The 17,851-nt window shown below is 43.1% G+C and overlaps 2 protein-coding genes across 4 annotated transcripts in view; one reads left to right on the top strand and one right to left on the bottom strand.

The window, feature by feature from the left end:
- The window catches only part of ABCF1 (ATP binding cassette subfamily F member 1), a 44,196-nt gene extending 31,361 nt beyond the window's left edge, over positions 1–12,835 (bottom strand). The window contains exons 1-7 of one of the 2 annotated variants that reach the window (XM_042447340.1): positions 12,581–12,835; positions 7,928–7,974; positions 6,879–6,968; positions 6,422–6,551; positions 4,038–4,075; positions 969–1,073; positions 163–225 (exon numbers count right to left, since the gene is read on the bottom strand). In XM_042447340.1, the coding sequence (XP_042303274.1) occupies positions 163–225; positions 969–1,073; positions 4,038–4,075; positions 6,422–6,551; positions 6,879–6,968; positions 7,928–7,974; positions 12,581–12,671 (564 nt within the window). In that variant the 5' untranslated portion in view covers positions 12,672–12,835. Of the gene's footprint in view, positions 1–162; positions 226–968; positions 1,074–4,037; positions 4,076–6,421; positions 6,552–6,878; positions 6,969–7,927; positions 7,975–12,580 lie in introns of those variants that run through there. The other variant, XM_042447339.1, reaches the window with a different exon arrangement.
- A 1,461-nt stretch (positions 12,836–14,296) lies between these two features.
- Positions 14,297–17,851, top strand: part of GNL1 (G protein nucleolar 1 (putative)) — a 40,923-nt gene continuing 37,368 nt past the window's right edge. Inside the window, exon 1 of one of the 2 annotated variants that reach the window (XM_042447341.1) lies at positions 14,297–14,507. In XM_042447341.1, coding sequence (XP_042303275.1) covers positions 14,432–14,507 — 76 coding nt within the window. In that variant the 5' untranslated portion in view covers positions 14,297–14,431. The remainder of the gene's footprint in view (positions 14,508–17,851) is intronic. The other variant, XM_042447343.1, reaches the window with a different exon arrangement.

Here is a 17,851-nt window from a genome sequence, read left to right as displayed (position 1 = left end):
GTCCTGCCACCCACCAAGCCTTCATGTAACAGTGGGTTATGTCCAAGTGATCAGTACAGTTAAGACAAGATGATCCATGGAGATGATCCCTTCCTAGTCCCATCCGCCTTTGTTCCAACTACTCACTTGAAATAGCTTCATCCAACAAAGGAAAAGACTGACCTTTTGCTTAGTTTTGGACCCTTTTTTGCCAGGTTTCCTCTCATCTTCATCATCAGAAGCTGCCTAAAGATAGAGAGGGTTGTTTTTAGTGATTTATTTTCTTTTCTCTTTCTTTCTTGTGCCTAAAAAAATGCCCAGGAAGCCTCAAAGGTATCTCTGGTTATACTTCTCTACACTGACAGCTTCAAAAATGCCTGAAGGACAAAGCCCTATCCATCAAGGCTAGAAACATCAAAATAGTCTGTGACCTGGATGCCATCAAATCTGCACCTCCTATTTAAGGACTTGAAATATTTTTTTCACTGTTAAGAAGACCTGATGCCAAAGAAAATTTGATGTAAGCGCCTAAGAATTTATCACAGCTAAAATGATAGTGATCCCCTGGCCATTCTCAAAAAACTTCTGCCTGCAGAGAAATGTATTGGAAAAGCACTTTGGGATCCAGCCCATGGTATATCCAACATTCTTCAGCTTTAGATGTACAAAGTTTCTTTTATAGTTTCATTTCCTGGGTTGTTTCAGGCTACACAGTTATAGCACTATGATTCCATTCTTAAGTGCCAAGGCAACATCTTATGGAATCTTGGGATTTGCAATTTATGGGAGGCTATTTAAAATTCTCAGCTAGAGAGCTGTAGTGCCTCACCAAGACACAAACCCCAAGATTTCATAGGGTGCAGCTATGTTTGTTAAAGTGGAATCACAGAGCTCTAATTGGGTAGTGTGAAAGGGCCCAGTTCCCCATAAATTCCACTCACTGCCTCAGCTCTAGACTGCACCCCTCTGGATTCCAGATGGCAACGAACCTTGTTGGTCTTATTCTTGTCAGATTTAATGGGTTTCACAGGTTCCTCTTCCTCCTCCTCCTCCTCACTCTGCTCCTGACTCAAAGCAGCAAACACATTTCCTCCCTAAAAAATACCAACATTATTTGCATGACATATAATACACTCATCCTTATAACATCTAAAGAGAGCTATCAACCAAAAGAAAAGCACTAATGATTTTTTACTTTGTTATTGTTCCTTATATCGTATAAAAATAAATTAAAAGGATATGAAAATTTGAGTTAGAGATGTTCTCATATTAAGCTTGAATCAACCACTTTGTTAGCAATAACCAGGGAGGTGGAAAGTACATACTTTTACAGTTACTAGGTGTGTTTCCAAGTTGAACATTGCTAGGGAGCTACATGGAATTCCCTCTTGCCCTGTAGCCATAACTAAGAAATCCTTTATAGGCACATCCCTGCTACTATGAGGATTCAAGGGATGGGGGGACATGATTTCAAAAAATTGGGGCAGGCAAAGAGCACAAATTCTGGTGTGCCTTTGTGTGTCACAGCTTGAATAGATAGATAGATAGACAGACAGACAGACAGACAGATAGATAGATAGACCTTGATTTTGCCATTTTATATAAGGGATGCCATTTTAACACCCTATTGTATTTAATGGGACTTGAGCATCCATGGATTTTAGTATCTGCAAGAGATTCTGGAACCAAACCCAGCAGATACCAAGGGCTCACCTGTACATCTAATCTGAACTTGCAGTGATTCACGTGATTATTATAAATCTACTGAGAAAAAGCAGATTGTTCGAGGCTGAATTTGGCAGGCCAGGACTTCACACAGTTGCTCAAATAACTTATAAACAACTCTAGGATTTACCCTGTAGTACTGTTTACGCAGTCCTCAGCATGTTTACTCAAAATTAGGTCACAAAGAATGGAAGGACCTGGCTCTCGAAGAAGTGTGGATAGAACTGTAGTTTTATTTAATGAAATAAAAGCAGGTTCCTCACAGTCCTTTCACATACTGTTTAATATACTGTCAAATATGTCAAGAAACCAAACGTAGCTTCTCTTAGAGCTGCCTAGTGAATGGAGAGGAGGGAAGATAAATAACTACAGCTTAACTGTAGAATTCCAATAAACTCATAAATAAGTTCAATTTTCAATGCTTATTTATTTATCTTTTGACCAGGAAATTGTGCACAGGACTAGAACCCAAGATGGTGCAATGGTGGAGCCAGGGATATTTTATTATCATTTATTTTATGGTATTTATACCCTGCCCTTCAGCCCTAAAGGCTATCAGAGTGATAGATAATTTATTGAGCTATGTGATCTTTTTTGAGTACAAGATGCAGTACAATATTTTTTACTTAACAGAAGTACAGTACTATAAATAATATTTGAATTATTTTGTTGACTATCTTGAAACATAATGAAATACCAGTTATTTTACTATCAGTGATGTGACTGATACCACAGTGATTTTTGTGATTTCATACGTTTATAGAGCTAATCTATTGTAGTGCTACTGTACTGAATGTGATATTATTTCAAAAGACTTAATCATGATCTAAACCAGTGTTTCTCAAATAGTGGGGCGCCCCCCCCCCGGGGGGGCGCAAGGCTCCATAAAAGGGGGCGCGAGGTTCTTGCTGTTCAGGTTGCCTGGCCAATGGCTGGACAGCCTGCTCCTGCTGCAGGAGCCTGCCCCAGCTCCAGTCTTCCCCATTGGCCAGCCAGCCTGAAGAGGAGGAGCTTCCTCTCTTTCGAGCCTCGCGCCTCGGGCCCAAGGCTGGAGCCTGGAGAGGGCTTTGCAAATTGCAGGCAAGCTGCTTCCTCTTTCCCCCCCAGTTTCTCTTCCTCTTTCCCTCCTCCTCCTCCTCTTATTCTTTTTCCTCCCCTCTTTCTCTTCCCCCTCCTCTTCCTCCTATTTTTCTTCCCCTCTTTCTCTTCCTCTTTCCCCTCCTCCTCCTCCTTTTCTTCCCGTTCCTCCTCCTCTTCTTTTTATCTTTTTTCCTATTCTTCTTCTTTCTTCTCCTTTTCTTCTTTCTCCTTTCCCTTCTTTTTTCTCCCCCTCCCCCTCCCCCTCCTCCTCTGTTGTTGTTGTTGTTGTTGTTGTTGTTGTGTGCCCAACTCCCCCCTTGGCCAGGCCTGCATTTCCCAACAAGAGGGAAGGCAGGACTTGTGGGGGTCATGGGGGGGGGGGCTGAGGGGGAGGCAAAAGGGAGCCCAGGAGGGAGCCCATCACGCTGCATCCACATTGGAGAAGTAACCCAGTTTGGCTGGCAATGCTTTAAATCTTTTCTGACTCAAGGCTATGGAATTCTGGGAGCTGGAATGTGTTGTGGGGACCAGAACTCAAAGCCCGACTCTTCTATGTCTCAAGGCTATGGAATTCTGGGAGTTGGAGTATGTCAGAATTTCTGGCTTATGGCACCCCTGTGGGAAACCCTCCAGGAGAATGCCTGTTCTGTTTCAAATGCTAAGCGTGCTTGTGAGTGGGACATGTAGTTTGCCGGCACAAGAGGCTGCCTGTTCTGTTTCTAATGCTAAGCGTGCTTGTGAGTGGGACATGTAGTTTGCCGGCACAAGAGGCTGCCTGTTCTGTTTCAAATGCTATGTGTGCTTGTGAGTGGGACATGATACTGTTTACAGTCGCGTGGGGGGTGCGAAATATTTTCTTCTTCCTAGGGGGGGGCATGACAGAAAATAATTGAGAAGCACTGATCTAAACACAGCTGTTGAATATATTGTGAAAAAAAAATAAAACCAAACAGAGTAGGAGCAAGAGCCAAAGTATTTTAGAGTTTATAGTATTTGAAACAGAAAAGCAAGGAAGGGCCCAATGAATTCCAGACAGGAAGTGGCTCTCAGAATCACTCTGACCAACCAGGCCAATAGCAGTCATCTGGATTGCAGTGGCTACATTTTCCAAAACTCCACGAAGGTTAGATTGCCTGAGATATTTAACATCTATGGGGTCTGGTTCACTTCATGTTCTCCTTCCTTCTGTGGGAAGTGCCCTTTTCTCCCACACTCTCTCAACAAAGAAAAAATAAAAACAGCCAGGAACTCACCTTCTTTTTCTTGCCTGCTTTGCTAACAGGGGCAGGCACTGCAAGGGAAAGAAAGAAGTCAAGACTAGCCATGCTAGGAGTGATACAGGTTAAAATGAAAGCTTACATGTGAAAAAAGAAGACATAGCCCTCTTAATAGATTCATCTGCACACATACTGGGCTAAAGTATGGTAACTGTCAGTCAACATGGTTACACCATGCAGGGGTGGGAATCATAAGGCTGCCCAGATGTTGTTGGACTCCCAGGAGGCCTTGGCAGCATAGCCAATGGTGAAGAACATTGGAAGTCGTGGTCCAACAACATCTGAAAAAAACACATGGTTCCCACTCCTGAATTACAGTGCTGAAGTAAGATTTGGGCTTAGCTTGAAATTCACTGGGTGATCTTGGACTACACCCCCCCCCTCACATTCTTTTAACTCTTGCAGGGTTGTTGAGAGGATAAAAATAAGGAGGGGATCATTTTTAAGCTCCTTGAAAAACTGGGTTATGATTATAACGAATCAACAACAAACATGCAGTCATGATCTTCAATGCAAGGTTGACTAGTTTAAGCCAGCCAAAAGGAGTTTAAGCCAAATGACTTCGTTAAAACAAAACAAAAAGCCTACCTGTTTTTTAAAACTCATTTTTAAAAAAACCATTGACAATTATTATTTTTCAACCTGCTTCCTGGAATAACAATGACGATTTAAATTTAAACATTTTAAGTTTAACAGTTTATTGGCAGTTGTTCATTGTTATCCCAGTATCCAGTGTCAGCTGCTTCTTTTTCATCACTTATTTTATAGTGCAAAAAATGCCATTCAGAAGCAAATCCTTTAATTAATATAAGCTCAACCAGAACAACTAGCTTTACAAGTGCACTTTTTAAAGAACAATTATTATTTAAGCTAGAGGCCATAACATCTGAACTGCATTCTGCAACTTAATTTTCCAATTTAGTCCTATATTGGTGTAGCCTACACATTAACACAAAAAAGACAGTTTAAGCCAAAACCTCTGGTGTTTGGGTTGTTTTGTTTTTTTAATCCCCTCCCCAATTCTGCTTCAATGCTCTGCATACTTCACAGCTCTTCAGATTTCTTACATTCAGTGGGAAGACCTAGACAGAGATATGTAAATGCATTCAGACAAATATAACTTTAGGCCTGTTACAGACTGCCAAGATAAAGCTGCTTCGAGTCTCTTTGGAGGTATGCTGTTTAAATGATGAATGCATCCTAAGAATCCAGAAGCTGCACCAAAGCTGCACTCCAGTGCTTAGGAATGGAGTGTGGCTTTGGCGTGACCTCTGGACTCTTAGGACCCATGCAACATTTAAATAGCATACCTCCAAAGAGACTCGAAGCAGCTTTATTTTGGCCGTCTGTAACAGGCCTTAGAGTCTTTTGAAGCCTTTGCATTGAATATAAACATCTAAGAAGTACCCAAATGCTCAGGGATGGAATGGGTGGGTAGGATTTATGTGGAAACACATGCTCCCTAAACTATGGCTACTCAAAGTGGCAGTCAATGGACCAGTGTTGGACTTGAGCCATCTGCTGCTGGTTGCTGTAGAGCTTTCAAGACAGAAATAATTGTAGCCAATAGACACAAATATTGTGCCAGTCCCTGGCAACATGGAGAAAAATGTTTGCTGGTTTCCCACATCAGGTAACTTAAGAAACACTACCTAGAACTCTGTGGTCCTACTCTGAAGCACAAAATGCTCGCATAAATCTATTCTTCATCCTGCAAGAGTTTTTGTGAGCTGAGGAATGGGGCAAAATTTGGGGACGCACTTGCTAGTCATCAATGTCTATAATGACACAGAAAATGCACCTATGGAATCTCTGGTTTCTTCACAGAAGAGGTTAAGGAATGCTATATTAAACCAGACACTAAGGAAAGCTTGTCACCAGGACACAGTACAGTAAGTAGCTATGTACTGTTTGCTTCCAAATGTCCAGTAATATATGGCTTCTAAGGATGGAGGAGGTATCACTTGACATGGCATTCCCACAAGATAGGAATCTTGTCCAAAGACAAAAACAAAATCTTGTCCTAGACAAAAAAAAAAAAAAAAAATCTGCATGGGATACAACAGCAGGTCTGAAAGAACTGGTCACAAACTTTTCATTTCTAGTGGATGAAAAATAGAGGAGGGTGGTTGAAACAAGGTACGGGATGTTTCATATCTTGTCTTGGAGGAAAGTCACATCCTCCTCCCAATTTTTGCCCTGAAATGGGTGGCGAAAACAGCCTAGGGGGTCACATGTGGCCTGTGGGTCATGGGATTCCTTCCCCAGCTCTAAAGAAATTGGGGTTGAAGAAACAAAATAGAAAAGGAAAAGATATTGTTCCCCCTTGCACATGGAACCTTCAAATCCCAGTCTCCAACCTTCATCATCTTCATCACTGGCTGGGGCTGACAGCTTCTTCAGCCTCTCGATCAACTGATTCTCTTCTTCATCTTCTTCCACATCTTTTTTCTTCCGGTCTTTTTTTTTATCCCGTCTCTTCTTTTGCTGCTGTAGTTCAGCAAGGGTGAAGGAAAGAGGGATGTCAGAGAATGAATTAATGGATGAAAATATTTATATTCCACCCTCTATCCAAAGATCTCATGTGGAATATAATGAAAGAACACAATTTAAATCAATGTACACAATAATATAAGATTAAAGAAGGCTTTTCAAGTTACATTTCCAACTCCTGTCTCTTCTAAGTCGCAAAAGAGCCCTACCTCAGCAAAACAGAGCCATGACACTCAGATCAGAGCCAATGTGGTCAATCAGAATGCTCTTTGGTGAAAAGGTCCACATTACTTCATAGATACTAACAATTCTGAAATTACTCACCTGTTGTTGTTGCTGCTGCTGCTCCTTTTCTTTCTCGGCTGCCTGCTCTTCACTGGTGTGCTTCTCCTCCACAGCCAACTCCTCAAAGAACTTGGGAGACAAGAGGACGTTTGCGGTCATAGCAGAAAAGTGACAGAGAAGCAGTAAAGGTTGTCTAGAACTACTACTACAACTGCAAAGACTTAGCTTCAACTCTTTTCTCAGTCCTCTTCTCTTTCTGGTAGAAATGCAGCAACCAGAATTTAATCTCAGGAACTTCAGAACTCATCATCATCATCATCATCATCATCATCATCATCATCAATCATCATCATCACGTTTATTTAGAAAGTGCTGTACATTTACACAGCGCTGTACATTTTTTAATTAGACGGTTCCCTGCCCTCAGGTTTACAATCTAAAAAGACACGACACAAAAGGAGAATGGAGTGGTGGCGGGGAAGGGGATGAGGTCCAGCAGTTCTTCTCTACCTCCAAGGCCTGGACCAAGGGAGATGGACTGCAGGGAGGACTTGGCTTCTTGGAGCTAGCCTGCCTCTCTCTCCCTCAAGATGGTGGATGAAGGAGACAGACTTTCCTGACTTTCATAGAAAGGAGGGCAGGACACGTGAAGGTAGACATGAAGCCCACAAATTAAAAAAAACGGCTTCCAGACAACTTTATTAACATGTTTTTTCAGAACCACAGATAAAGAGTACAGTGTGAACTGTACGTCTGGATGGGACACATTTTAACACAAAGGTTTGCCCCTCTGTTCTCCAAATCACCCTCAAAGAAGGAAAGCAAAACATTATGGGGCTCTGGAAAAGTGCTATAAATGTAGTTAACCATAAACGTGATACAGTTCCCCCAATTTCCAAATGCTGGGGGAAGTAAGAGGGGAGACTGAAGCACCGCTATTCATTGCCATGAGAACACTGCAAAACAGCAATGTTCTCATGATAATGAATAGCTAGAATTAAAACAGCCTCCATTTTCCTAAAACCCATGTCACTCACAGCCCTAAGAGGTGTAATAAATGCATGAAAAAGCACAAGATTGAACCTTACCGACTTTTTGGTCTTTTTATCTTTCTTCCCCTTCTTAACCACTTTATCTGAAAAAGAAAAAAAGGTATATGAGATTTTTTGCCTTCCCAAACACAACCCAGAAGGCCATTAATATTGAGTTAATCCCATGAAAAACACACTAATTCTTGGCAGCACAAACCCAAAAGCACAATCTACCTCATATGTACTTAATAACAGTGTGAGACTATTACTGAAAACCTGGACTAGGCTGCAAAGCCCCGGGTTCAAGACACCAGTCAATCATGGACTTTATTCAGCTCTACTAAGTGACCTTGGATCAGTCCCTATCTCTTGATGTAGCCCACCTTATAAGGTTGTTGGCAGGATAAAAATGAAGAGGAGAAGAGAACTAAGTGCATTATCCTGAACTCCCTGGATGACGATAAATGAGGTTACAATAAAATATACAAAATATTATAAGTACGTCAAAATAGGCACTTGGAATGTTTTATGGAAAGGCACACTAAATGTATCACAGCAAAAGAATTTATTATTTAATGTTTGTTTATAATGGGGTGAAAAATAAAAATACTATACAAATGCAATTAATGAAATGAAAACACTGTCCAGAAACACAATACCATAAAAAGAAGAATGAACACTGTCAATTCACTGAACAATTCCAGTTGAGTATCCAGCTATGGAATAGGTATGCCTTAAATCAGGGGCAAAACACACTGCAGAAATAATCCAGTTTGACATCGCTTTAATTGACATCGTTTTAGCTCAATGCTAGGGAATCCTGGGAACTGTAGTTCTATGAGACATTTAGCTTGCTCTATTAGAGATCTCTTGTGGCAACACAAAGTATAGTTCCCAAGAATTATTTCTGTAGTGTGATTTGGCTCTCTCTGTTTGTTCACAAAAAAAAGGGGGTGGGAAAAGAGGGCCGTCTTAACACTTAAAGAAAATACGTTCCATATTATTGTTACCTATCTTTTTATTGCATTATTCAACTTGTAGTATCCCCATAATCACTAAAAATAAAACCATAAAGCACACTGAAAAATGCAAAGCCAGTATATTTTGTACCCATGGCTCAAAGGATTCCTGAAAGACCAGTCTATACCACAGTCTTAAAAGTAAAGCCAGTGTGATATAATTGTCAGACTAAGACTAGGAAAGCCCAAGTCCATACCTACATTTGCAAATCATGCTGACTGGACAGCTCTAGGCCTGATTTACCTGTGCTCTCAAATCTCACTCACATCTTAACTCATGTCATAGTATTCTTGGGAGGGTAAGATGTCCATTAACATTATTTTTAAACAATCAGCTCCTAAACATGAAGTAGCAGGGCTGGTTAGAAATCTAAACAAAATAAATACATGATTAAATTTTATTTGACTACAGACACATTTATGAGACCAGGCGATGACACACAGTTGGCCTTCTGTATCCATGGATTTTGCATCCACAGATTCCACCATCAATGGCCTGAAAATATTCCGAACAACACTCATTTCAAAAACCAAACCTTGATTTTGCCATTTTATACAAGACATCCATTTTACTACACCATTCTGTATAACAGGACTTGAGCATCCATGGATTTTGGTATCCATAGGGGATCCTGGAACCAAACTACAGCGGATACCAAGGGACCACTGTATTTTCCAAAACTGGGAGAAAATGGTGTTTTTATTTTCCTTTCAGGACACATATGCATTAATTTTAGCTATTCATAACACATGCATAGACTTGGTAACTTTCAAGAGCTGATTTGTTAGGACTATCAGAAGTTGCTGATGCATTCAGTTTGTAAATATGGCAAGTAAGGAGTTTCAGACATAGCAGTGTCCTTTGAGAGAGGGAAAGAGATTTACCAATTCATTGGGGATGGCTACAAGGAGAACCAGCATGACACAGTGGTTTGAGTATTGGACTATGACTCTGGAGGCCAGGGTTTGATTCCCACCTTAGCCATAAAATCCACTGGGTGACCTTGGCCAGGCTGCACACTCTCAGCCTCTGCTGAAGGCAATGGGAAACCTCCTCTGAAAAAATCTTGCCAAGAAAACCTCATGATAGAGTCACCATAAGTCGGAAATTATTTGAAGGCGCGCAGTGACAACGAGCATACAACACCTCCAAGGACTGCTGGTTTGTTTTCAGATACAATTTAAAATGTTTGTGACTAGTAAAGCCCTATCCATGTTGGGTCCAGGTTATCTGATTGCATTTCTCTATATGGGCCTGTCCATGTCTTGAGTTCTTCTGGGGAGGATCTTCTCTCTGTCCCACCACCCCTACAGGAACATGAGTCAACAGTGTGATGCGACAATTAAAAAGGCCAATGTAAATTTAGGCTGATCAATATAAGTATAGTATCTAGATCAAGGGAAGTAATAGTTCCACTCTATTCTGCTTTGGTCAGGCCCCACCTGGAATACTGTGTCCAGTTCTGGGCAGCACAATTCAAAAAGGATGTTGAGAAACTGGAGCATGTCCAAAGGAGGGTGATCAAAATGGTGAAAGGTCTGGAAACCTTGCCCTATGAGGAATGACTTAAGGAGCTGGAGATGTTTAGCCTGGAGAAAAGAAGGTTAAGAGGTGATATGATAGCCCTGTTTAAATACTTGAAGGGATGTCATATTGAGGGTACAGCAAGCTTGTTTTCTGCTGCTCCAGAGAACAGGACCCAGAGCAATGGATGCAAGCTCCAGGAAAAGAGAATCCACCTCAACCTTAGGAGGAACTTTCTGACAGTAAAGGCTGTTTGACAGTGGAACACACTCTTCCCTCGGAGTGTAGTGGAGTCTCCTTCCTTGGAGGTCTTCAAACAGAGGCTGGATGGCCATCTGTCGGGGATGCTTTGATTGGTAACTCTTCCAACTTTTATGATTCTATCTGGTGGGAATATATGATGGGCCTTTTTGGTGGCTGCTCTCAGGCTCTGGAGCTCTCATCCCAGAAAGGTTAGACTGGTGCCCAGCTGGCTATCCTTCTGTAGACAGGTGAAGACCTTTTTATTCCGGCAGGCCTTTGAGAGCTAATCGCTTGGGGGAAAGGGCCTTCTTTATGCTGCATTGTTTCTATGTCTGGTTCTTCTTTTTAATGATCTATTTTTACTGTTTTCAATTTGATTGATAGTTTAATAATATTTTAACTTTTGAACAATGTTCATTTTTAATTGCATTTGTCTTTTGTGACATATGTGGTGTAGAGGTTTGAATGTGTTGGACTACAACTCTGGAGACTGGGGTTCAAATATATTATCTAGACTGGGGCTGGCTCTAGGTTTGAGGAGGCTTTTTGCAAAGCACCCAATAAGTACCCACATAAGATGCTGTTGGTAGATTTGCTGGGCAGTAGTAGCATTACTACCGTGAGTGGCTCCACACCAAAGGATGCCGAATCTGTGCTTCCCCACTTCATCACTTTAGAGCAATGATTCCCAAACTTTGGACCTGCAGGTGTTTTGGACTTCAGCTCCCAGAAGCCCCAGCCAGCTTGGCCAACAGTCAGGAATGCTGGGAGCTGAAGTTCAAGCCATCTGGAGGACAAAGGTTTGTGAACCACTGCTTTAGGGCTTCGTGGGTAATTAACATGTCAGCTCCCAGAAGCTCACTGGAGACCATCGCTTTTAACCTCTCATAGCGACTCACTAAGCCTGCATCCGCACTGTGGAAATAATCCGGTTTGACACCACTTTAACTGTCAAGGCTTTTGGACAATGTAATTTTTAAACTACCTTTCTTTTTTTGTGACATATGAGGTTTGAGAGTGCTGGACTGCAGCCCTTATTGTTTGCCACAATAAACGACAGTTCCCAGAATTCCAGAGCATGTCAATTAAAGTGGGGTCAAACCAGGTCACGTGATTCTGTGGTCAACTTTTGGCAGGTGTTGACTGTAGGTCCTCCGGAGCAACTCTATGGCCAACATGCAGCAAAGTTGGGCTGGAGAGCGTCCTAGAGAAAACGCATTACAATCAAAGCCACAAATAATCAAATCCGCCAAAGTCAAAGCTGCAAATGCAGAGGACCAAGTGTATAGTGATGTCGGGCGTCGTCTGCCTCCAGCAGGGAAGGCTATGGGTGTCAACCTTAGAACAACGAGGCACAGCTTTAGTCTCTCTGCTTAATTAGGAAGCCTCCCATTTCACCTGTGACTAAGGCTCCAGGTCTCTCTTCCCAGCCCCAACTAACCGGCTTTCTTAGCCTCCCTTCAGCCTCATCCCAAACCCCCACGAAAATGGCTTTTCCCTCTTTTAGCTCATGAGCTGCTCAGTCTTTCTTATACATTTCCTTTGCAGGCCCTGTGACAACCATCTGCACAAGGGAAACCTTCAAGGCCTTCTCTTGTCAAGACCCGAGGCTGAGAGAGTGTGACTGGCCTAAGGTTCCTATCATGGCTGAGCAGGCTCTTCAGAGTCCTAGTCCAAACACCTAAACTACTGCACGGCAGTGTGATGCGGCAGCTAACAAGGCCAATGCGATCTTAGGCTGCATCAATAGACTACAGTGTCCAGATCAAGGGAAGTAATAGTGCCACTCCAGTGGGGGATTTAATTTAATTGAACCTAATGGGTGAACACTACTTTTTTGTGCCCGAGCTGGGACTCGAACCCGGGTCTCCAGGGTCACAGTCCAGCGCCCAAACCACTGCGCCTCCCCGGCTCCCTGCCCACCTCCGGCCCCCTCCACGGGCGCGTCCTTCCTCTCGTCGTCGTCCCCGATCCACTCCTCCTGGGCCTTGGGCTGCTTCCCCGCTTTCGGCATGGCTGCGCGGTAGGTCAGTCGGCCGCCCCCCACTTCGCGGAAGCCCGGCTCCTCCTCATGTGCAGAGCTCGGCCCTACTGCGCCTGCGCGGGAAAGGACGCCAAGGCCACGGCTGCTCTAGGCAGCTGCTTCCGGAGGATACTTTTTCCGCCAACAACCATAGAGGTTAAGGCCCTCCAAAAGGGCGTAGAAAGTGAAAACCATAGAGGCGAGGAGATACCTCACTTTAGTTTATTTATGCTAGTGACTCCCAAACATTGATCCTCCAGGTCTTTTTTGGACTCCAGCTCCCAGGATTCCTGGACATTGGCCCTCGTGGCTAGGGCTTCTGGGAGTTGAAGTCCACAATTACCTGGAGGCCTAAAGCTTGAGGAAGCGGAGGCGAGATGACGTCAACAGGCTGATTGACAGATGGGGAGAGGCTGGCGCAGTCACTGCGTGGGTGGCTCGGAATATGGGAGAGGGGAGGACGTCTTGGTTGTTAAGTCTATGCGCAAAAGGATCTTATAGCGTCTTTGAGACTAATTGAGAGAATGAAGTTGTAGCATAAGCATTCCTAGGCTTGGGTTGCATCCAGACTGCAGCAATAGTCCAGTCTGACGCTGCTTCAACTGCCATGGCTCCATTCTATGGAATCCTGGGATTTGTAGTTCTGTGGGATATTTAGCCTTCTCTGTCAGGGAGAAAACTACAAATCCCAGGATTCCATAGGATGGAGCCATGGCAGTTGAAGCAGTGTCAGACTCGGTTAATTCTGCAGTGCAGATGCAGCCAAGTCTAGGGAAGCTTATGGCACTACTTCCTTCCCTCAGTTAGGACCAAACCCACTGCAGAAATAATCCACTTTCAGACTGCTTTAACTGCCCTGGCTCACTGCAAGGGAACTCTGGGAGCTGTAGTTTTCTGAGACATTCATTCTTCTCTGTCAGAGACAGAGCTCTGGTGCCACAATATACTACAATTCCCAGGATTCCCTAGCACTGAGCCAGGGCAGTTCAAGCAGCCTCAAACTGGATTATTTCTGTCGTGTGTTTTGGACCTTAGTCTCAAAGGTGCTCCAAAGTAGATACTGATATTCCAGACTAACACAGCTGTAGTTTTTTGTGGGTTTTTGGGGCTGTGTGGCCAGGTTCTAGAAGAGTTTCTTCCTGACGTTTCACCAGCATCCGCTGACAAAACGTCAGGAAGAAACTCTTCTAGAACATGGCCACATAGCCCCAAAAACCCATAAAAAATTATGGATGCCAGCCATTAAAGCCTTCGACTTAACACAGCTGTGGTCCAAAGAACACACTGAAGAAATAATCCAGTTTGAGACCACTTTAACTGCCATGGCTCCATCCTATGGAATCCTGGGATTTGGAGTTTTGCGAGGCACCAGAGCTCTCTGACCCAGGGAAGGCGAAATAGCGTGGACAACTACAAATCCCAGAATACAAAATGCATACAGCGCATGCGCAGTGAAACCTAGAGGAGTCTATTGCTATTCCTCCCCCTTGAGCGTTCCACCCCCTTTTCCTCGGACCCGAATGGTTCTTCCCGACCACCCCTCTTCTTCAACTTTCCCTTGCTGTCGTGACGTAACGGAGGCTCATTCTTTAGTTCTAGGCGCCCCGCCCCTTTCCGCCGATTGGTCCCTCCTCTCCCCGCCGAGGAGTATGTATTTTCCCTTTTTGGCCCCGCCTTCCCTCCGGTGTTGAGTCTAGAGAGAGAGTCGGCGCTGTTGGAAGGAGGCGAAGGGACGGCAGCCGGGATAGGACATGCCCCGCAAGAGGCCGTTCAGCGCCAAGCAGAAGAAGAAGCAGCTGCAGGACAAGCGCGAGCGCAAGCGGCAGGGTGAGGAGGAAGGGGGCGGGGCCAAGGGGAGACTGCGGGCCACGCCCCTCGCCGTGGAACATCTGGAAAAGTGACCGTTGCTCTGCGGGGGGGGGGGGGGGGGGGGGGGTTGACCGTTGCAACATCTGGAGCCTCAGCCTCCTCTTCTTTTCATAATCAAGGACTGAGGAGGTATGGAGAGGCTGAGGGCTCCTCCTTCATCAGTGCAACATACATTTCAATTCATAATAATAATTTAATTAATAAAGTAATAATAATAATAATTTCATTTCATTTCATATTATTATAATTATTATTATTTCATTTCTGTGCCAGAAAGGGAGCCAAGGCGGCTCACAAATAAACCCATTTTAAATGTTTTAAAAAGACAAATGAACATATATTTGCTTCAATTAAAAACAAACCAGTATAGAATAACATAAACATGCAGGAGTTGGGTTTTTGTTAAAAAAAGATAAACACAAATGTGTTTGTGTGTATATATATATCTATATATATGTTTATATATAACATTATATAAATTTATATAATAAAGCTTAATAATAATGACAGCCAGAGTGGCAACCCTATATATGAGCATTGGACTAGGACTCTGGAGAGCCGGGTTCAAATCTTGCTCGGACATGGAAACCCACTGGGTGACCTTGGGCAATTCACACACTCTCAGCCTCAAAGGAAGGCCATGGTAGACCCCTCTAAACAAACCATGTCAAGAAAATCCTACAATAGAGTCACCTTAGGGCCGCCATAAGTCGGAAACGACTCGAAGGCACACAGCGCACATCCCATATGAAAGCCTCCCTGAGAGGACTGTACTGTACATTAAATAGCAATAGCAAGTATATTTCTATACCACTTATCATTGAACCAGCACCCCTTAAGCAGCTTACAGTACATACTGTAAGCCAGTTGCATTAAGAACTTGCTAGAATAAAAACGTTTTTGCCTGGAAGTCAATATCTGGAAGTCATGATTGTCCCCTACAGATATGGGTGCCATAGGCCATCCATCCCTCCTTCTTGAAACAGTCAGGCTGATGTGTGACTTCTTCCTTGCCTCCATCTCAAAACAACTTGCGTTGGGACTGAGCAAAATGGGCTCCGGTAGATTAAAAAAAGAAGAAGTCTGCAGAAAGTGTCATTCTTCCCTGAAAGATCTAGAAAACGCATGGCTTTTCCTCTTCCAGAACCATTTTAAAAAGTGGGTGGGTGGGTTGGCATGAGTCAGGCGGATGTGGAATTACTCAGTCCCTTTCTTGAAACCATTTGGAAAGCTAAATCTAAATAGTCACTTTCCTTAGGAAAGGGGACCCAACTTTTACAAGCGGTGTTGCACAAGCAGATTGTGCCAAGTGACAACGCTCCCGTCACTTTGCACAGTTAGTTGTGCAAAGCAACAACGCTCCCATCCCTTTGCACAATTATTTGTGCAAAGAGACAACTCTCACATCCCTTTGTGCAATTATTTGTGCAAAGGGACAACACTCCCATCCCTTTGCGCAATTATTTGTGCAAAGTGACAACGCTCTCATTGCTTTGCACATTTATTTGTGCAAAGTGACAATGATCCCACCCCTGCCTTTACTCACACACATACAGACACACCCCATTCCCAACTGGTTCCTGAAATAGTTTGTCCCTAGCATTTACTGATATTCTGAGAGAAAGTACACCTTCAACTTACTAGAGAAAGTGTCTTATTGGAGAGCCAGACCATTGGACTAAGACTCTGGAGCGCAGAGTTCAAATCCTGGCTCAGCCATGTAAACCCTTGTTTTCAGTCTCCGGGGGAAGACAAGGGCAACCCTTCTCTGAACAAATTCTGCCAAGAAAACCCCATGATAGCTTTGCCTTAGGGTGGCCATAAGTCACAAATGACTTGAAGGCATAACAAGAACAACAATAGCCCCATGGTACTATTCTTTTTGTTTAGCCCTAATCAAAATAAAACTAAGGTCTCTGGCCTAAAATGTTTGGATAATGACTTTGCTGGCTGTCCTTCTCTCTGCCACACACACACAAGGATAATTCTCTCATTGCAAAGCACTGAAGTGTCTGCTGGATTTCTCTGTACAGCAAAAATCTGCAGTGCAGTTATATCACCCTCTCTTTTTCTCCCACCTGTTTTAATAGAATATCCTCTCCTCCAGTATCTCTGACATGGCTCTTCCATGCTTACCACTGTTTGAGGAAAAAGAAACAAGAAATTGTGTAATCATTTGCTTTCTCTGTTTTTAATACTGGATTTTGTTTCTCCCCGTAAGTGCCATGCCAAATTCATATTTACTAAGAATTATGGCTGGATTTATTAAGTGGGGCGTACTTGAAAATAATTAGGCATAATGCTGGTGCCGTAGAGAAGGGAAACTTATGTAAGAGGGAATCTTTGGGGTGGGACGTTTAGACTGTTGTACCCTAAGAGCTCAAGAGTTGTGTTCGGATCCCCACTCAGACATATAAGCTCACTGGACAACTTTAAGCCTTTCACTTTCTCTCAGCCTGACTTCATTCATACAGTTACTGTAAGAATAGATATGTGTGTGTTTAGAAGCAGAGAGGTCATCATTTTGAGTTCCTTGAAGGAGGGATGAAATAAAAATGTAATTTGCAGTCATTTAAAACATAATAAGACAATCAGTCTGACTGACTGGCAACTTGTCTTGTTGAAGTTGTTGTTGTTGTTGAATGCCTTCAAGCCTTTTCTGACTTACGGGGTCCTTAAGGCAATCCTTTCATGAGTTTTTTTCCTGGCAAAGTTTGTTCAGAAGGGGTTTGCTATTGCCCTTCTCTGAGGCTGAGCAAATATGACTTGCTCAAGATCAGCCAGTGGGTTTCCATATCCAGGAGGGGATTTGAACCCTGCTCTCCAGAGTCATAGTCCAGTACTCAAGCCACTACACCTCCAGATGTTGTTGGATTGCACTTCACTTCTTCCCTCACTGAATATGACTGATGAGAATTGCAATCTGACATTGTGTATGTGTGTGTGTGTGTAGTTTTATCTTTTTAAAATGTTATATTCTTTTTATAACTATCTGTTTTAATATTGCAAGAATGTAATTCCTTTTTAATGTACTTTTTCTATGTGGAGTTGAAGGCTTTCATGGCCAGCATACATAGTTTTTTGTGGGTTTTTCAGGCTATGGCCATGTTTTAGAAGAGTTTCTTCCTGACGTTTCACCAGCATCTGTGGCTGATTGAAGATGCCATCCAGAGATGCTGGTGAAATGTCAGGAAGAAACTCTTCTAAAACATGGCCACATAGCCCGAAAAACCCACAAAAAATACTTTTTCTATGTTCTTAATTGTACTGTTTTTTAATGTTGTGAAGCTGTTCTGAGTCCC

The sequence above is a fragment of the Sceloporus undulatus genome, chromosome 2 (assembly GCF_019175285.1).
Source record: "Sceloporus undulatus isolate JIND9_A2432 ecotype Alabama chromosome 2, SceUnd_v1.1, whole genome shotgun sequence".
In the NCBI taxonomy this organism is placed as follows: Eukaryota; Metazoa; Chordata; class Lepidosauria; order Squamata; family Phrynosomatidae; genus Sceloporus; species Sceloporus undulatus.
This window is presented reverse-complemented; position numbering and strand designations above follow the sequence as displayed.